The sequence below is a fragment of the Plecotus auritus genome (assembly GCF_963455305.1).
Source record: "Plecotus auritus genome assembly, chromosome: 8".
In the NCBI taxonomy this organism is placed as follows: Eukaryota; Metazoa; Chordata; class Mammalia; order Chiroptera; family Vespertilionidae; genus Plecotus; species Plecotus auritus.
In genome coordinates this window covers 24,611,423-24,632,855 of record NC_137782.1, presented here as the reverse complement: position 1 = coordinate 24,632,855, position 21,433 = coordinate 24,611,423, and the positions used below count along the sequence as shown (strand labels likewise).

Genomic DNA, 21,433 nt, shown 5'->3' with positions numbered 1-21,433 from the left:
TGCCCACTGTTGGGTGTGTTTAAGTAAGAGAGTGACATAGTCAGATCTGCATTTTGGAGAAATTTCTCCAAAGTCTGAAGCAGAAGGTGGACCTGAGGGTGGCAAGGTTAGTGGCTGGGAGTTTTTGAGATGTCCTTCACTTCAACATCCAAGGTGCAGTCCTCTCAGATGCGTCATGGAAGCAGCTGTAGACAGGATGGAAACGAATGGATGTAGCTGTGTTTCAGTACAACTTTATGGACAAAAACAAGTGGTGGGCCAGACTTGACCTCCAGGCCATAGTTTGATGAACCCTGATGTAGGTGATAGAGCTGAGGTCCAGAGATAGACCACGAAGTCCAAGAGCACACAGCAAATCACTGGCAAAGCTGGGGCCAGAGCCCAGATGCCTCAGGGTGTAAATGCCAAGTGTCTCTATAAGCCCATGGATACCTCCATGGATACCTTCAGATTCCAGTCAGAAACCCCCGGCCTAGGACCCGGTGCCAATGGGGACAGGATGGGGCCACAAGTGCAAGTATAATGAGCAGGATAAGTGACCCAGGAGAGGAACAGTCGCACTATTGGTCATGGTCTCTGATGGGGTATGGAGGGGAAAAAAGAAGTTTCTTGGGCATCCCTATGTCCCAGCTCTGTGGTACGCATATTGCCTCTCACTCACCTGTACAGTAACTCCTGTGTTGGGTAGCAATACATCCTGTGTTCCAGAACAGGGGATATTATTGGCAAACTGAAGTAGCAGGTCCTGTAGCTCCAAGTCCAGTTTCCTCCTTTTGGGCCAATAGCCTTTCCATTCTGAGAATCTTCCACTCACTGGCTCTATAATGGTGAATGCATCTCGTCATCATTTTGAATCACTGTTGTTTTATTTGTAAGATTGAGATGGTAATGGGTCCAAGGAGGGGTTCTTCTGTGGATTAAATAAGGCAGCACATACATAATGTCTTGTCAGCAATTGTCAGAAGGAAGGAAGGAGGAGGAAGACAGGGGAGAACAGAAAAAGAGGAAGAAGGAAGGAGAACTTTCTAAAAGAAGTGCCCTCTGTGGCTGAGCTGTCCTGGGTAAACTCTGAACCGGCCCTGTGATAAGCATCTTCATCTGGGAGAATTTTATTTTCTGATTTCCAACTTTTGGCCACTGTAGTGCTGTTACATTACATTACATTTCCTCTGCTCTGGGCTTCGTGGGGAAAAAGCCACTAATGTGCTGAGAGCAGCAGTTTAGAACAGACATGTGTGTGTGTGTACACACACACACACACACACACAGGCAGTAGTGGATGGTCTCATGGCCACACACGCAGAGTGGAGCACATGCAGAGTGGAGCACACACAGAGGCTCATACACCTGCATGCTCCCAGACTCATGCGCACTCAGGGGCACCCACTCACACATACGTCTGCGGAAGATGAGAGGGGACCTATCAGGCGATTCGAAGACTTTTGCAAAATGGATTTTAAATTCACCAGACCCCCAAGCTCTGGCCCTGCATGTATGAGGCGGTGGACTAAATACAGTTTTAGTTTTCAGTAGTGCTGGTCCTCACATATGGATGGCTTAGGTATTCATTTATTAAAGTCATAATTCACAGTCCTACAATGGACTTTTAGCTCCGTAATAAACAGGGAAATTTTATCTTTCTTATTAGTGGGCATTCTGGCAGGAGGCCTTGAGCAGGGCCCGGGGTAGGAATGTTCCTCTGCCATTCACCCCGACTCCCACCTGGCGTCTCTCGGTCCAGCAGGGCTTAGCAAGCACTGCTTCAGATCGCTGCCCCTTTCTAGGGGATATTAATTCTCTTTCATGTTTTTAATGATTCTGAACTTATGCATTGCAAGATTTTTTAAAAATAAAAGAACTCATTATTAATTTTGCAGCCACTGGCTCTCTCTCTTCTCCATCACCTGCCTGGATGAAATTACCTTTTATCCCGCAGTGTAATTTCTCTGTGGACTCCTGAAATTTAGGAGTTGCCTGATTTGGATTCAACTGGACTCGAAGCCCTTTCTCAGCAGTCCCTCAGGCATCCGGCACTCTGCACTCTGCAGGTTTAGTAACTTCATGCACAGTTCAGGAGGATGCATTCCAGGGAGAGGGCCACTCGCCCTCAGAACTCCACCCTGTCTCCTCTCTCATCCACCCATCCTCTCAGCTAAGCACCAAACCCTCCTCCATGTCTGCGTAGGCCTCCTTGATTTCACCCTGAGCAATCCCTCCACCAGTTTTTACCAGTCATGACTCACATCATAGTGTCTGCCGAGTGTAGGAACTTCAGTGGAAATTTGGGGTGGGGGTAACAGGGGGTAGTCACATGGACAGTCCTTTCTCCCTGTCCCTAGATCTAGAACCATTCCTGCCTTTCCTCTAATTTCCCATCCCTCTCTCCAGAGCAAGAACAACAGTATTCATGACACTTACAGATACTTTACCATGTCTACTGTAAGCGCTTGAGAATTATCAACTCACTTAATGGAAAACCAGAACATGCTTTCCCATGTTTCTTACGGAATATTACTCTCTCATATTTGAAAAACCAAAATCTTCCCTTCCCTAATGCTTTACAGAAATATTCCCAGGAGGAGTTCTGATGAATGAAAGATTCTCTGTCTCATTAGAGAACTCTTATTTCTGCGAAGGAAGAAAAAAAGAACAGTGAACAAATGTATATTTCACTGTCACACATCCATCCTCCCATGCCAAGCCTTGTGTTCATTCATGGAATATTTATTAATAATTGTTGTGCCATGCCAGCACAGCCAAGGGTTCGGGGAGCCTGAGGGAGGGCCAGCGAAGGATGAAGAAAAGACGGACAAAGAGAATAAGCTGGGTCTAGGTGGATCTTCTGTGCATGACTGAGACCACAGAACAGATCCAGAATGCAAGCTGATGCTTTATTTTATAGTCAGGGGTAAACAAGGTAATTTACAATGTTCTTGTAAGTTTCACTTGTTTTGGCAGCACTTGCTGCACCTCCCACAGCCTGTTAGCTACCCATGAAAGATCTAGGGAGCAGTCACAAGATCAAGCTTAATTATGCTAAGAGGGCTGTGCCCTCTAAGCTGGGACTTGTTTGTGGCTTTGCCAGCAGGTCAGTCCAAGGCTTATCCCTATAACTGCTCCCTACAAATTGTGATATTGGATAGGTACTGGGTGAGGATATGAGAAGCAAAGCATTAGAAGAATTAAGTTAATCTTTGATTAACTGGAATAAAAGCCAGAATTCTGCTTACTCAGGGGTTTTGGTTAAATGAGAGTTGGGAAGTTTTTCACCAAAGTTCAGGAATGGCCATAGCCGTGTACTGTGAACCAGAAGACCAGGACCTCAACTCTCAGCCACCTGTGGCTTCCTTCCTGAGTTTATTCAGCTGGTTCTGCTTATTGGGGCTGTTGAGAGGCTAGTTCAAGATCACATAATAAATGGTCAATATTGTGACCTTTATCATAGTGGGCATATTTCTCCATTTGCATTATTTTATTATCATTCTGTTTTAGTTGATGAGGTGCCCCTCTGGTTAATACCCATTATTCCACTGGTATCCTGACCCCAATGGACTGACTCCTGTCCCCTTTAGAATCTTGTTTCATCTGTCCCTCACTCATATTCTGTGCTACTCCCCTGATTCATTCCTCTCTACCTAAAATCATGTTCCAATCTCTACCATCCTAAAAAATACATTCTCTATTGGGATTTTAGCACTTGGCCTTGGGCCCTAGCACTCATCTCCGAACTATCTACTCTGCCTTTCAAGGTGACCTTATCTAGTTCCACAACTTTAAATGACACTTAGATGCTAAAGTTACCACATTTGTAACTCTGGTTCCTAAATTACCCATGAGTTTCAGAAACGTAATGTCAGCTTCCTACTCAACATATCCATTATGATGCTTAATTGTCATCGCAACTTAACATAGCCAACAGGAAATCCTGACATAGCCGACCTGTGTGCCTGTGCACACACGTTTATCATGTCATTTTCCTTATATCAGTAAATGACACCAGACTCAGCCCAGAAGCTCAAGCTCTAAATTGAAGAGTCTTTGCTGAGCCTTCTCTTTCCTTCACTCTTCTCCTGTTAATCTAACAGCAGTTCTTTTCGTCTCTACCTTCGAAATATCTCTTAAACAACCAACCTTTATTCTGTATAGCCACCACAGTCATAAACAATATCCTCACTTTTTTCTTTTTATTTATTGATTTTAGAGAGACAGAGGAAAGGGGGGAGAGAGAGATTTGTTGTTCCACTTATTTATGCATTCATTGGTTGATTCCCATATGTGCCCTGACCAGGGATCAAACCAGAAACCTTGGCATCAGGATAAAGCTCTAACCAACTGAGCTACCTGCCAGGGCCCAAAGCTATCCTCATCTTTTGATTGAATGACTACAGTAGCCAAGGGATAGATCTGTTTGTTTTATTCATTCTCATTTGCCCACCTTCCAGTCAGTCCTTTTCCACAGAATGGTCTTAATGATCTTTTTTAGAATATAAATTAGAATGTGTCTCTTCCTTGCTGTAAATCTTTCAGCAATTTAGAAGAAAATTCAAGCTCCTGACTATGTCTTGTAAGACCCCAGGACACCTGACTCCCCTATACTCCAGCCTGGCTTTGTGCCTCTCTAGCTTGCTCTGTGTCCCAGCTTCCTTCTTGTGTTCCCAGATCACCTCTGAGCTCATTGCTTCCTCATGGCCTTTGCACTTGTCACCACCCCCTTCCTTGTCTGGCCACTTTCATCCTTCTGGTGTCATAGTGATTATCACCTCCTCGAGGTTCTCTCCTAAGCACTCTAAGTAATATAGACCCTCACTCTTAATCACAATATTCTGTTTATTTCCCTCATAATGCCAATCACACAGTTTAACTTTTCATATTGATTTGTTTAATTTCCATTTCCATTCACTAGAATGTGAAATTCATCAGAGTTAGGACCTCAATATTCTTGTTCATTTTTATCACTCAGCAAGTATCTCAGTGTTTATTACATAGAAGGGTCTCTTTAAATGTTGACTGAATAAATGGATGCACGGATGAATGAAGACACTTTTCCCATTGTCAATGGCTTTAGAGATTAGGGGATGAAATGATTTGTGAGCAAGCAATGGCAATAGGGTGTGATAGGTGCTAATTGTACGGTGGTACATGATATCATGATAATATAACAAGAAGGGAGATATGCAAATGTACCATAAAATATTTCATTTTTAGTATAAATATAAAATAGCTCATTTTTACTGCAGAAATTTTGGAAAACCTAGAAAAGTATAAAGCAGAAAATAATCATCTACCATAATTTCCCGTGTCATTAAAAAATTGCATTCATAGATTATTACCATTCCGACTTCATCTTTTGTGAATTGCCTGCTAATGTTACTTGCCGATTTTTCTTTGGAGAGTTTATTTATTTTGTTGAGTCTTAAGAATTCTTTACACAAAACAGGTCATTCACCTTTTTGCTGGCATATATAATTACAGATTTTTTTCCAACATGCCATTTGACTTTCAATTTTGTTTCAGACTTTGTTAATATACAAAACATATTTTGACATCATAGTTATTAAGAAGGTATTGTACATTTAAGTAATGCATATTTCAATTTTAAGAAATTGATTTTTAAGCATTTGTCAATTTCTAGATTTAATGAATTTAGTTAGAAAATGTACAGACACAAACCTATGTGGTTTATTTTTTGATGAGTTGATTGAAATTATACTTTAGTCTGTTATATGTTCTTTGTGTAAATAACCCATGAATATTTGAACAGAAATTTTATTATCTAAATTCATTAACATTTGTTTAGTAAATGCATCATTGTTTATATTATGTACATACTTGATAGATGCATTTTTTTCTGTTTAATTTGTCAGAATCTAAAACATGGGTTAAATAAGTATAAATGAGTTTTATTTAAACTGTAACTACTATTTGTTTCCATCATTTTCTCCTTTTAAGTCTACTGACTCCTACATTCTTTTTAAAAAATATATTTTTATTGATTTCCAAGAGAAAGGGAGAGGGATAGATAGAAACATCAGTGATGAGAGAGAATCATTGATTGGCCGCCTCCTGCACTCCCAACACTGGGGATTTGGCCCACAGCCCAGCCATGTGCGCTGACAGGGAATTGAAGGATGACTTCCTGGTTCATAGGACGACGTTCAACCACTGGGCCACGCAGGCCAGGCCATACATTCTTTTAAATGACCATTTTAGTCCACTTAATGGTTTTTGTTTCCCTTTTGGTTTAAATTCTGCTTTGATGCTTTTGCATTATTTTTGCAATAACTGTTTTCTGTTTATTTGTATTTCCCTTTGTTTAACTTGTTCTCAAGGTTACTGAGTCATTCTGCTTTAGGTGCTTATCTGATAGCATACAATTAGGTTTTGTCTATTTGGACAGTCTGAGGGCTTTTCTCTATTTTAACCTATTTATATTTGTTGTCACAAATATTCTTGTTACTTTTGTCACTTTTATTATACAATTTGACTAGTTTTATACAGTTTCTTTATAAATGTATTCTCTATATTTGTCCTATTTTCTTGTTATTTTTTTTCCTATGGACTTTGCTTTCAGTTTCATTTGAATTACTAAAAACCTAATTAGATATTCGATTGTTGATAGAAAGGCCTGTGCTGACTTTCTCTCTGCAGGATGAGGCAGCTATCACTTTCATTTTTGCAAACTTTCCCTCCTTCCTGCACGATTCTGTTAACTCTCTCTGAAGGACCCTGTGTCTTAGTAAACCCCTCTTCCCCAGTGGTTGTCATGCTGATGCCAGCTGCTCTATGTTTGGTGTGACTGTCATTCCCAAGTCACTTTATGTAATTCCCAGGCAGCCATATGTTGACTTAGAGGAAGCTGCCTCTTCAAAGCCATCACCACCCTCTCCACTAGTTCCCATGGTGAAGGCAGTATTGTAATGGGCTTGCCAGAGTTGTAATGAAGCTGCTATGGAATTGGTGCTATAGGTGAGAGTGGTATGAGTGATTATCCAATGTAGTGGGGGGTACCCCAGGCTTGTTGAAAATATAAGGTGTCCCAAAAATATATGCACACTTTGAAGGATTATAAAGTCAGTTTTGACTAACATACAGTACATTTTCAAAATTAAGTGAGTTATCATCTGTTAAAATGCATATACATTATTTGGGACACCCTATATAGGGAGGTCCAGGCAAGCCTGTAAACTGTGGAAAACTTGAGGTCCAGGGTACCACATGAACCTGAGATCAGGTTTAAGAGGAATGAATTGGGAGTGGGGTAGGAGGCTGTGCCAATATATAGAAAGATGGAATTTCTACTCTCTGAAGTGGAGAAAGACAAGTCTGAGTCTGTGGCTGATGCCGAGTGGAAGATAAAGCCATTAGAATTAGGGAGGTCATTGGGTTGGTTTGGTTTCTAGATGAAGGTAGAGGTTGGGTGACAAAGAAAGCCATTAACTGAGCCATAAAATCTCTACTGAAATAAGCAATCAGAATGGAGAACTAAAAAAAAAAAAAAAAAAAAAAAAAAATGTTGCCCTTGGATTCCCAGATACCAACAGTTGTGCAAATTTTGCAAGGTGTTATTAAGAAATTCAGATGGACTGTGTTCCTTGGGGATATAGAATCAAGTCAGGATAAACCCCCCCCCCTTTTTTTATGGGAGCTTCCAAGGTAAGTTCCTTCCCTACCCCTCATAAGAAAGTTGGGGTGTTAGGAAGTAATTCTACTCTGTGTTTCACTTGAAACAACCATGAGAAAGGTGCAGATTGGGGTCTACAGGCCATATTTGGGTTGCTGTTCCTGCATCCAAGCATTGTTTCTGAAATCTATTAAAAAATGTTCCATGTGGCTGACTTCCCTTTTGCTCGTCACAAAGCCTTTCTACCTTGTTTTGAAAATCCAAGTCAATTGACAGGAGAGCATCCTAGCCTAATATAAGGCCTCTTTGGCCGATTCTGATGGGAAGCAGAATCATAAAGTGTTTTGGGGGGTGGGCAGATTCCTACGACCAGTGCCTACAACCATTTCTGTGAAATTGACTCCCACCTTGTGTGTGTTGCAGGTGATATTTGAATCAGTCTCTTTGAAAGGTCATCCTGGCTACATCGCTGTGGACGAGGTCCGGGTCCTCGCGCATCCATGCAGTAAGTCTGATCCCTTCTCCTAACACAGCCTTACTTCTCGTCAGTCTGGGTAGCTTGGAGGCTGCAACCCCCTCTTCATTCAGCTCACAAACATCTCTCACTCTCTCTGTTTTTTAATTCTTCCAAAGTGCTTACGTACTCAATGCAATCAGTCCTGCATAAATCCATAATTTTGCCGGCCTGTTCCACAGGCAGCACCTCCAGGAATTTGCAGAGACTGGCAAAACATCTTCGTTTGAATCTCTCTCCATTATTAAGGGAGTCTAAAGTCCTGATTGTTTATTAGTGGGATTCAGACCACTGAAGTGGAAGAATTAGAGGGCTTTGGATAGAATTGTGTGCAATTGTCTTTTTTTTAAAAAGGAACAACACCAAAACACTGAAGAAATTAGTACACTGTTCACTCACAGGGAAAAGTACCCCAAAGCTATTAATTTTTAAAAGTAATTTTAAATTCACTCATCAGCTCTGTGTAGGCGTAGAGAAAGATTTCTCACAGCGGTTAGTACTTATGGTACAGTGTCAAGAGCCCTCCAGGGCATACCACTCCTCCATGCCGATCAAGTTTCCCCTTGAATTTCTCTCCCTTTACTGTCTTTATTGTAAGATACTTGAATGTGTTTGAGCAAGGAGCTGCGGTTCCCAGGTTCATTAAATCTGAGAGGGGACAAGTCCTGGATGTAGGTAGTTGAGATGACTTCATAGCCCATGTGGTGGGGGAAGGGCTGTCATCAAAGGGATGTGCTTGGGGGTTATGGTAGCCCCTGGGAGGACTCTTTGGGATGCCAGCCCCATTAGTTAGTGTTCTGCATATTGGAGATTCTCATCAGTTTCTCAGCAGCCATCTGGTTCCAGGCAACTCTTAGTAGGGCTCTCTCTACTCCCCCCCTTAGAGCCATGAGTCATGCTATTGGCGATGGTGCAATTTGCTGTTCCCTCAAGAGACATCAAGTGCCCTGTCCTTTCAGTCCTCCCTTTTGGGGGCTATTCTCATTTCAGCCCCATCCATGCTGCTTTATTTAAAACAACTCTTCCTACTCCTGCCGCAATGAATGTGTCAGAGCCTTCATTCCCCTGACACTAGAATGCCATTGTTTGACTCATTGCCTTGGAGTACCTTCTCTGGAGGAAATAGGGACAAGTCCCAAGGGGGTCGGGCAAAACAGTATTTGGGGTAACTGTGTTTGGTGTCTGTGCAAGAGACCCTTCTTTCCCAGAAATCAGCCGGCATCTCAGGAATGCTGAGGTCCTGCTCCACTCTCCATTACTTTCTCTGGCTAAGGTACCCCTACCCTCTGAGTTACTTTCTGAGTCTTTTGACTTCTCTCTGATGGGTCTGTCCATTCAGTCACGCCTGGCAAATGTCTCTGATGAACTAGACTTCATATGGAAAGGATCCCAGAAATCCTCCCTGTCCCCGCTATGCAGGGTTTACATAGTGGATATGCAGATGACTCCCCTTTTCTGGGATTAAGTCTTCCCTTCCCTTAATTCCTGGCATCAGCATCAATTGCCCATTGGAGAATGAGCTTTGTCCTCAGACTGGGCAGCTGCTTGGGGAGATGTCTACTCTGCCTGTTGTTCACTGAACCTCAAGCCTGCATAGCCATCAGTTTTGAGGCAGTCTCTCTGAAACAAGTCTTAGTTTTAGCACCTAGCCCTGCACACATCCCATCCTCAGAGAGGACACTTACTTTTGCTGCTTCCAGTGCATTCCTGCTCCTGACCCTGTGAGTGAGGTTTGCCCTTGCTCTTCCTAGCAGGCGGTCTTTGCCTCTTCCCAGGAGAATCTGGCCTGGCTCTCTCCCAGGACCCCAGAACTCTGGGCTCTGATGAGAATGTGTACCTTCACCATGAGGCTCAACTATACACCTGTCTCTGATCTCATCCTCAACCACCTTCAAGGTCAGATTGGCGAAGCTCTGCCTTGACTCCCAGCACCGCTCATGGTTTGCCATTGCAGCCAAATGTTTCCTTCTCCTTGAGAAATCTCCAAGGGAGGGTCCCCTGGAAGGCACATGGATGCCTTTCCATCCCCCAAGTCTCATGGCTCCTCTTAGAATCCTCTTCTGGTCGGGGCTGCTCCTGAATTTAGAATTCTCCTGACAGCCTCGTCCTCCTCCTGCTAAGGAGGTGCATTGCATGGTTATGGAATTACTGAGAGCCAGTTACCCAGCAAATGGGCCATGGTATATAACTCAGGAAGACGTGACCCTGGCTGAGTTCCTGCATAATGTGCTTTGGCCGAGTTCAGCCTTGATGCTTAGGCGGCTGAAACTTAAACTTCCCAGAAATCAAAGTGTGAGGACCCTGTGATAGTGGTTGGAATGGGAAAAGTTCCATTTAGTTATGTATACATATAATGGCAGTACATACAGTCCTCAGTGATCTAGCCACCGCTCATGAGTCATGTGGAGTTGAGCAGAGCCTAGTCTAGGCCCCTTCCCAAGGACCCCTGCTCAGCCCAAGTCCAGTCCAGGTATCCGTCCATCCTTTCTTTCAACAAGTAGACTTTTGAGCATTAGCTGCGTGTCAAGAATTTTTACTGGACAAAGGGGATACCTAAGTGATCAAGATAAGTTAGGTCCTTGTTTTCACAGTGTATATTTAGCAGAAGGGCTGAGGGAGGAAATACACTAGATAAGTAATATTAAATAAGTCACTAATGTAATTTCAGATAGCGGTAAGTGCTATGAATATAATAAAGGCGAGTAACTAGAATATGGGAGGGCTCCTTAGATAGAGTGGCCAGGGGACAAGTCTTTAAAAGCATGATCTGAGCTGCACCCTGAGTCACAAGAAGGAGTTCACTGCATAAGGGTTCGGGGAGGGGCATTCCAGGTAGAGGAAATATAAGTGCAGAGGCCTTACAGTAGGAATCATTATGGTGTGGGGGTATCCTGGGCATTGTGTGCAGGGAAAGTGGTCTGAGCTAACACTGTGGGGGAAGCCGAGGCCTGGCCATGCGGAGCCCTGAAAGTCATCATGAGCAGTTTCTATTGTAATCTAAGTGTAGGGGGCGCCACGAGAAGGATTTATGCTGGGGATTGATATGATCTCATTTAATTATTAAAAGATCACTTTGGCTGCTCTGTGGAGAGAGTTGAAGGGGAATAGAGTCAGAGTATCTATTAGAAAGAAAGTTCTGGATTCATGCAAGAGATTGTGACAGCAGCCTGGATCAGAGGAGTGGAGAGATAGCCACTCATCATTCAACAAGTGTTTACTGAGCAGGGACTCTCTGCCCACACTATTCTGGGTTGATGAGAATAAGACAGTTTCATTCTCTGCTCTCATGGGATTCACTCAAGGTGAATGAGACTGGAAATGAAACAAATATCGGGTCATTATATGACCTATAGCAGATGGTATTAGTTTGCTAAGGCTGCCATAACAAAACCTCACAGTCTGGGGGCCCAAACAGTTATTTTCTCACAGTGCTGGAGGCTAGAAGTCTGAGATGAAGAGGCAGGTTTGGTTTCCTCCATGGCCCCTCTCCTCTGCTTGTGGATGGCGCGTTCTCACTCTGTCTTCAGTGGCCTTTCCTCTATGCACACCTGCCCGTGTGCCTGTGTGTCCAGATCTTCTCTTCTCATGAGGACACCCTCAGATTGGATAGGGCCCACTTTACCAACCTCATTTCTACTTTAATCACCCTTTAAAGGCTCTCTCACCAAATACAATCCCAGGGTGAGTTATTGAGCATTAGGGCTTCAACATATGAATTTGGGGGTACACTTCAGCCCATAGCAGATGGCAAGCCATACTATGAAGAAACATAAAACACAAAGATGGACAGAGGTGGATAGATTAGGGATACATTTAGGGGGTAAAGCCGACTGGTCCCATGTGATGGTTCGATTGGGAGCCAGAGGCACCAGAAATGGAGCATTCCCAGCTTTGGGGCTTAAGCCACTGGTACAGGCACAGGTGGTGTGAGTCAGGGGAGAATTAAGTTCTGCCTTCCAAGGTACTGACCATGCTCATGAGATCACATGCCATGCAACCTGCTGGTGGCTTCGGACTGTCCACTGGACTGACAGTGCCTTCTTCCCGACTCCAGCCTTAATATGAATGCATTTATAACTTCACTCAAAGATTGTTAAACATTTAACTAGATGGAGAAACATGCATTCTCTTTATGTCAGGCTTTTTAATTCTCCACTTCTATCCTCCAAAACATCATTTCTATTAACATGTGGTCAGCATTTATTATTAAGTGTTCCAAAAGTTTCAGGGGGGTTGGTGCCCAATTTGTAATTGTATTCTTGATCAATTTGAGCTGGAGTTAGGGCTTTAAACGCTTGCCTCACAGTCTCCAAAACAGTTACGGAAAGATAGGCATACCACTAGAAGGAAATTATTTCCCCTTATGAATCAAAATCTCTCGTCTATATTTCAAAGCCCATTTAACAGTTTTTGTGTGTGTTATTTTAATAGTATTTCAGCCACAGTTACCCTCCACTGTTGTTTCTCGGTGTTAGCTGATAGCCACTGCAGTTGTAACTGTGTACGAGAAATGTCAGCACAATTTTCCACCCAATTTCAAAGTTTCTAACTCCTAAGTTGACTTTTAGAATTTTTTAAACTATTTTTTTTACACCAACCTTGTGGGACAATGTCATTGAACCCGTGGAGTGTCTGCGACACGTTTCTGATGTATGTACTGAGCTTTCTCCTCAATTGTGTGGCTTCCTACTGAGCACTGTCAGGTTTAAAGCGCGAGATAAAGGGCAGAATAATATGTCTTCAGATGCTGCAATGACATCTGCAGGAGTTTAAATGTCAGCAACATCAAGGCATTTTACCCCAAATGCACAGCAGTTTTCTGATAAGCCCATTCACCAGGATCCCATTTTTGGGGGGCTGAGTCTCAGTGGGGAGTAAGTGTGGAATGCCGGTCTGGATCCTGAGGTCAGCTGTATTTGGGTGAGTTGAAGCTAGTGGGATAATAATGTGGATGCTGGGGGAAAATAACAGTTGAGAGAGCACAGGGCTTAGAAGTAAACTGGAGAGTGGAGCTGGGGTTGAGAGGAGGGCCAGAGAGACCAGGAGCTCAGAGAAGTGGACCAAACAGGTCTCCAACGTAAGGAGAATGTCCCCAGAGAGAGATGCCTGTCATGATCTGGGGATGAGACCAGGGCTCAAAGATCAGAGACCATCATTGTTTCATATTGATGGATGTTAACACTCAGGGCGATTAAGCTTCTAAATTCTCTACCACTGAACCTAGAAGGAAGGGAGGGAGAGGGATGGAAGATGAAAGAATCAAGGCAAAAGTTCTGCTTTTTCAAATCAGAAGGGGGGCAGTCAGAAGAAAGAGGGACATTGGTCCAGAGAAGATCCATTTCTAATTGCATAAATCCCAAAGGTTAATTCATTTGCCCAGGGTTCCCCAAGGGTAAGGGGAGGCATCCCGTTATAAAGCCTAACGCAAAGCCTCCCAACACTACAGCTAAGATTCTGAGCTCCATTCTCTCATGGGGTAGATGTTCCCTTTGCCCTTTAAACCTGTGGCATAAATGGGCTTTGGGCTCATGGAACATATTCCCATGTGAAGAATTGACTTGAACTGATAGTTCCAAAAATAACTGTGCAAATTATATAGGAGAGCAGAAAGGAAACAATTCCAGGCAATCAGAGCAGCATGACATGTGTCAGGTTGACTAGATGAGAGGAATCTTCAACTCCGAGAAACTCACAGGAGAGGTCTTCCTTGGGCCCTGGACTGTTGACTCCACTCTAGCTGTGGGTCCGGAAGGTAGCACGAGGGGGTCTCTGAACTATTGTTATTTGTTAAAAAACCAGAGCAGAAGGTATATGTTTTTGCACAAGCATCTGCCTATTCTCACCAAGGTTCTTGGTTTTGCTGAGCTTTGGAGGCGGTAACGCAGTTTGGTAGACCAGATAGTTGAGAGGGTGAAGGTGGTAGGGACAAAATGTAAGGAAAGTGATCACTGGAGATAAAATATTTGGGAGCAATGAGAGGAGTCTGGAGAATCAGCACAGCCTTTCCTGTGAGCCCTTTCTTTGGATCCCAGAGTCCAGGTGACACCATTGACCTCCCATTGCCCAGGAAGCAAGAGAATGTGCTCATTAAATGGTGATTTGGGGCTAACATGGACCTGGCCTGAATTCTGTTTCTGTCATTGCTGCTGCGTAATTAAACTTGGTGAGCCTTAGTTTCTGCTCCTTTAAAAGGGAAATAATATTAGTGTTTGCTTTACAGGAATGTTATGACGTTAAATTAGATAAAATCTCTAAAGCATTTATCATAGTACTAGTACCTGGCATTGTAGGAGCTTTCAAATAAATGACATTATCATTATTATTTGTCTCTCTGGATATTTGACTCGCTCTGGCAAATAGGTCCTTTTGTACCTCCTTGATCCTCTTAACAACTCCCCCCCCCCCCCATTTAATGCCATTCTGGGAGTGGATGATGTGATAAGGACCCATGGTATTTTTGTACCTCATTGAAGAAACTCATTCTTCTAGGCATAGGTTATCAATCCAGTCATCTTTGAAGTACTCACATAGGTAAGGACTTATCTCCACAAAAAAGGAGATGGACCCAAGTCACCCACCATACGTTTAATTCTAGAATTGATCGCTTATAGACACCGAGTTTCTTTTGAAAGTCCTTTCTTCTGTTATGCCAAGTCCCCAAAGTAAGTTCCCATCTCCTTCCCATCGTTCCGAGACACCGTAGCTTAGAGTGAAGAATGTAGACTGTGAACGTTTTTTTGAGTTTTCTGTGCTTCAGTTCACTTACTATGACATGGGGATAATACCACCAGCCTCATCGGTTTAAAAGAGCTACTGTGTAGACACTGCACATGACACCACTCACAGTCCACCTATGGGAATGAAAGCTGCTAGCATTCCCTCCTGCCTTTTCTCTCTCCTTCCCTCTCTTCCTCCTCAGCATCTTCTTCATTAGCAGCAAGGCCAGGTTGGAGGTCTGAGGCCCAAAGGTACTTCATTTTAGCTTTCTTCTTTCTACCCACCCAGGCAATAGGAGGAATTTTCTATGGTGAACCCCTCCCCCAGTTTCTTCTTCCAAACATGACAGTATTGTCCAGCAGTTAATATGGATTTGAGGTCCTCAAAGACCTGGATTTATGGCTTGTTTCTCCCACTTTCTGACTGTCTGACTGTGCCAAATCATGTAAACCCACTGAGCCTTAAATTTTCTCACCTGAGAAATGGAGATACTGCCCACCCCATGGATTTTTGTGAGATGTTAGGCAAGAGGATGCATGAAAGCTCTCAGATCATACCCAGCTCATAGTAAGCGATCCATCAACAGTAGCTCCTCACGGAGCCAGGCCACTTTTCAGGAACACATTCCACCCTGCCAGATGTCTGTGCTGAGCTGCCAGGTGCCCACAGGGAAGGTGGTTCCCACTGTTGAATTCTGTTCTCATGTGCTCTCTGGTTTCTCTCTTAGGAAAAGCACCTCACTTTCTGCGGCTCCAAAATGTTGAGGTGAACGTGGGTCAGAATGCCACATTCCAGTGCATTGCTGGTGGGAAGTGGTCTCAGCATGACAAACTTTGGCTCCAGGTAAGGATGGGAGAGGCCCCCTCCTCACACCTTAGTAAGGGAAGAATGTACCTGCTGTGATGAAGGAATTGGTGGGGAAGGGGAAGGGATATTTTTTAAGTACCTCTGCTCCTTAGATGATATTTAGCCTCCATGGTCTTACTAAATAGCAACTAATTCTATTATGTAGGCATCAGTATACCCTTTTACAGATGTAGAGACTGAGGCTGCAAACATAAAAGTGCCAGAACAAGACCTTCCCCAACTGCCATCTCACAAACTTTGTCCTTTAAGCCCTGATTCCCAGGGCGAAGCAAACTGGTATTTTAGATTCCGGGTATGTTTGCATTTTCATATGACTTTTAGAATCACTTTGTCAATGTCTACAAAAAAACCAGTGGGCTTTTGATAGGGACTGATTGCAGCAAATCTATAGATCACTTTGGGGAAAACTGACATCATAGCAATAATGAGTCTTCTGACCATGAACATGATGTATATATCTTCACTTATTTAGTCTTTAGTAATTTTACTCAGCAAGGTTTTGTAATTTTCACTGTGTACAACTTTTGTCAGACTTATCCCTAAGTATCTCATATTTTTGATGCTACTTAAAAGGCATTTTTTAAAAAATCTCAATTCCTGATTTTTCATTACTAGTATATAGAAATCCAAATGGCTTTCATATATTGATCTTATATCCTGCAACCTGTTAAATTTAGTATGACTATTTAAATATAATTAATTAAAATAAAATACAAAACCCCGTTGCACCAGCCACATTTCAAGTGCCCTGTAGTCGCCCTGCTGGACAAATGTGGGCCCTAGAGCATCCCTGACATTGCAGAGAGCCTTACCGGAAAGCATAGCTCTGGAAAGATGGCAACTTACAAGAATTGCTTGTAAGATGCTGACTCCAGGTCCCTCCAGCATCGTGTGTTAAAAGACCTCTGTCGCTTCTTCTGATGGCCATAATTTAGATATTGGTTCCTAACTCATGCCCAGCACACTTTGATGGGCATTCATAGTTTTGCTTCTCTTCTTGGACTTGAGCACATTTCCTGCAGTTGGAAAATCTCCGGGTGCAGAGCGCACCTAGGGGCTAGTGGTTCTTCTTGCTCCTTAGCAGGACAGTAGAAGGAAAATGACAGCGATGCCTGCCTCTCCTGCTCCCCTGGGCCGCCTACTGACCACTGGAGAACACAGCGCACTTCCACGTGTCACTCAAGTCTTACGTGGTGTTATTCACTCTTTTCATTGTAATTAGTGTTCAAGTGCATCAGGCTCCCAAGGAGCTATGTCATTTCAATGGCATTGCTTGAGTGGCAATGGCTGAGTCTTGAGAAAGAGATGGGACAGTCACAATACTTTCCCATCTTTATTTGGCTTTCCCAGTTATTTCATGATCATCGTTGCTGCAGTTCTGAGTTGCACACCCTCAGCCTTGAGTCTATGGGTGGAAGGATGTTAAAGCAGAATGTAATTGAAGTTTTGAAGAAAATAGGTGGGAACATGTGGCGTGGCACTCTCCCTGGTCTGATTTATCTACTTTTCAGTGTAAACCAAATCCTATCTCACAGAATGCTTTCCAGGTGGCTTACAATGGCACATAAAACGTGACAAGATAGCAGAAATTAAAAGTGAGGCGAGATAGCAGGAGAAGAATATGGTGGAGCTGGAAAGAATGCTAACGCGGTGTTTCTCCACGTCCGCCGCTTACGTGGGCCACAGCAGCAGAGTCGCCAATGGAATAAAGGCAGCTTGTCAGATCCACAGCGCCCAGTGTCCACGAGATAAACACAAACCAATTGCTTGGGAAAATTCTGACTGTGGTTCACACGGGCCAGGCAGGAATTGTTCCCAGGAGTCCTCATAAAGAAACAGCCTGTGATGTACGGAACTGCGCTCTCCGCTGCGGTCTTATTGAGGGCACGCGAGTGAGTTGCATGGGCTTGTTGCACATAATTTGCTTGGCGTAAAGGCAGCTCGGGGACATGGCTGAGGGGGGCGGGCAGTCCGATTTGACAGAGGTCCCTCGCTCTCTGCTGATTCATCTGTGTCCTGGGATTCTTTTCTTGTATCTGGTGAGAGAACAGATTAAATATTTCTTTAAGGAAACCTCCCCAAATATTGTCTCCCTCATCTATATTTCAGGAACTATTAGGAGGCAGGCAGTTTCCATATGCTCTCTGGCAAATGCCTGCTTGGCTAGTTAAGTCCAGAGTTATATCCAACAGTGTCGTTGGAAATAGGTTAACATCTTTCTACACCTGCTGCCCAAGAGACAGTGCAACCTGGATCGGAGACGGGCTGAGGCAGTGGCAGATTTCTCATGCAGTTTTCCTATGGATTTGTTCCAGCACCTAGAGGTGCAGCCTGCAGACTCGCCGAAGTTCTGTTCCATTTAACAGCGCTGGGGCGACTGAGCCTGAGAAGTTCCAAAGGAATTGAAATAGACACATCGTGACCAAGAGTCTCCACAAGACACCCACCGCAGGTCTAACTCTCAGCAAGGCTATTTCCTGCTGTCGCTTCCAAGATAAGCCGAGGAATCTCTGAGTCAGCAAAGGCAGAGACCTTTTTATCCACCAGTTTTAAGTCAGGGGAATGAAGACACTTTGTTTCCAGAATAGCATGTCAGTGGCCCTTCTTTCCAGCAGTGGTTGGGGATCAGTCTGTGGGCTGTGCTCACAGTTTGGGATAAATCCTATCACCCGTGCTTTACAGAATGCTTGCCTTTCTTTCCACAGAGTGGGGCTCTGTAGCCTGTTCATCCTTAAATGGGCTCAGGTGATAAATTCAGAAGTTAAAAAGAAAGAGCAAGCTGTATCCCTGCTTTACACTCTCCTGGAAACTCAGTATGCTCTTTAGAAGACCCCATCTGCTGGACCTGGCTTTCGTGGGGTTACAGCGTGAGTCCTGCCTACAAATTCATGGACAGAACCGTGCACGTGTGCCTAGAACAACTCTAGTCCTGCAGGGAAGAGGCCGGTAAAGGCCCAGTACAAGTTACAAACAGCTCGTCTTGTTCTGTGATTACTCCTCCTGAGGTGCAGAGTATGCACAGTGAATGGTGTGCATTCTGTGGCCTCATTCATAACTTGCTTCTTTCTTGTGGGAAACTTTGGTCTGAAGGACCCAAACTTGCACGTTTTCAAGCATTTTTTCAAGCACATAGACAGTAAACATTCTCAGTAGACTGTCTCCAGCCTTGGGCAAACTACCACCCGCGGGCCGGATCTGGCTGTTCTATCCGGTTCTCTTGCTCTCCCCTCCGCTCCTTTACTTTGAATTTATATTAGTTCACATAAACACTCCATCCATGCTTTTGTTCTGGCCCTCCAGTCCAGTTTAAGAACCCATTGTGGCCCTCGAGTCAAAAAGTTTGCCCACCCCTGGTCTAGTCTAAGCTTTGGGGAGCCCTTTACAGAAAGAAGAATACTATGCAGGGTAAAGTAGGCGTAACTGGACTGCTAGGAGGAGCAGTGTAGCTCAGGAACGCACGTGGGCACGTTTCCTAGAAGATAATTTGGCAGTAGATATCCAAAGCCTTACATGTGTACATTCTTCCAACAAGTGATTGTACTTATGGGAGTTTACTCAGGCAAATAACCAGAGACAGGAAGATTATCTGCCAGTGTGTTCAACAGGATGGAAAACGGAAAACAACCCACGTGTCCAACAAAAGGGACTGATTAAGTAAATGCTGGAATGGCATCATTAAAAACCGGTTATAGAAGTCTCTTCTAATGACATTGCCACCATATGTATTTAGGTGAAAAGAGCAAGTTTTTAAAACATTTTATATGTTCAAGGTGTTCATTTTTATGAGCAAACAAACATATACAGCAGTCCCTCCTATATGCACAGTTTCAGTTGACTGTGGTCAACAGTGGTCCTAAAATATTAAATGGAAAATTCCAGAAACAGACAATTTATTTGTTTTAATTAGTATGCCTTTCTGAGTAGTGTGATGAAATCTCGAGCGTTCCTGCTCTGTCCGACGCAGGCTGTGAAACATTCCTTTGTCCATCATGTCCACGCGCTACGCTACCCCACCTGTTAGTCACTCAGTAGCCACCTTGTTTATGAGATTGGCTGGCACAGAATCACAGTGCTTGTGTTTAATAATATTTATTTTACTTGATAATGACCCCAAAGCTCAAGAGCAGTGATGCTGACAATTTGAATATGCCAGAGAGAAGCCATAAAGTGCTTCCTGAAAGTGAAAAGATAAGTATCTGTGAAAAAACAGTGTATATAGGGTTTGATATTATCCAGTTTCAAGTATCCATTGAGGTCTTGGAATTCATCCCCCATGGATGTGGGGGAACTACTGTACTGTATGCTTTTTATTTTCATCTCTATTCTTTTCTATTTTATCTAAACACACTAAAATGAGTGTAGGTAACTAATATAAATAGAAAAATGCGATTAAAATGAGAAAAATGGTCAAGAATATTTTAAGGATGGCAGGAAGCCTTAGCAGGGCATTGGGGTAGCTCATTCCTCAGTGGGGGTAGCACAGGCTCCCCCTGGAGGCTACAGGTAAAATGACCCTTGGGTTTTCCCCACACCCTCATCACCACCATCAGCTACTCTTTTTTTAAAAAAAACACACACACACAGACACACACACACCATGTTTTTATTGATTTCAGAGAGAGGAGTGGGAAAGAAATTGAAAAATCAATCATGAGAGAGAATCATTGATCAGCTGCCTCCTGCACACCCCCTACTGGGGATTGAGCCTGCAACCCAGGCATGTACCTTGACTGGGAATCGAACTGTGATCTCCTGGTTCATGGGTCTATGCTCAACCATTGAGCCACACCAGCCGGGCCCATCAGCTACTCTTCATCCATGAAGGGATTTAGAAATATTTCATGTGTCACCTGGACTTTATGGAAGACCGTGGCCCAGAGGGGCCTTGCTCACACTTCTCAGAGGTTCCAGAGGAGACCCTATCAGCCCCACTGCAGGACTAATTTCCAGGCGCCCCTACAAAGGACTTGCTCCACCAGGGGTTTTTACAACAAATAACATTTGAAGAGTCCCAGAAATAAGGCCATGTGTCCAAATGTTCTGCACAGATTTCAGCAAGAGCTGCGTATGTGTTTAGACAAATCACAGGCATTGAGCAGGGTGCACACCCTAACCTGGCAGGAAAAGGATCCTGCCCTGTGAGAGCATCAGCTGCACCGCAGCTACACCAGGCTGAGGAGATAAGAGGACACATTCATCCTTGCTGCGACCCAGTCTCCCAGGAAACACGTTTTCTCGCTCCCCGCAGGGCTAGCGCTGGCTCCCAGCTGTGAGTGTTCTGGAAGCAGCTCCTCCTTCTGCACCTGTACCAGGTGTTCCTTGCATTGTGGGACTTCTGTTGAAAACCTAGTGGTCACGCCATAGCTAAACAATAATGATAAATTAATGATAATACTCATTCCGGCTGATGTCTATTGAGTGGTCACACATATGATGTATTTAATTCTCATAACCCATAATTCATGTAGATATTATTTCTAACCCGTCGTATAGATGAGGGGGCTGGGCCTTAGGGGGTCGATGAGTGGCATAGGTCAGAGTCACCCAGGTCGTGCCTGGTGGAGGCAGCATTGGAGGGTTGGCGTGTGTCATATTCCTAAGTCCTGGGCTCACCCTTCCATGCCCACCTCCTGGGCCCGTCACCTGAGTCACCACTCCAGCCTTTCTTTCCATACAGATGGCTTTCTATTAAAATAAGTCATCTGTTTAGCACA

At 43.8% G+C, this 21,433-nt stretch overlaps 1 protein-coding gene across 19 annotated transcripts in view; it reads left to right on the top strand.

The window, feature by feature from the left end:
- The window catches only part of PTPRT (protein tyrosine phosphatase receptor type T), a gene marked incomplete at its 3' end in the record, with an annotated part of 976,718 nt that overhangs the window by 349,666 nt on the left and 605,619 nt on the right, over positions 1-21,433 (top strand). For all 19 annotated transcript variants that reach the window (XM_080686646.1, XM_080686642.1, XM_080686645.1 and 16 more), the window contains exons 4-5: positions 8,045-8,126; positions 15,580-15,695. In XM_080686646.1, the coding sequence (XP_080542772.1) occupies positions 8,045-8,126; positions 15,580-15,695 (198 nt within the window). The remainder of the gene's footprint in view (positions 1-8,044; positions 8,127-15,579; positions 15,696-21,433) is intronic.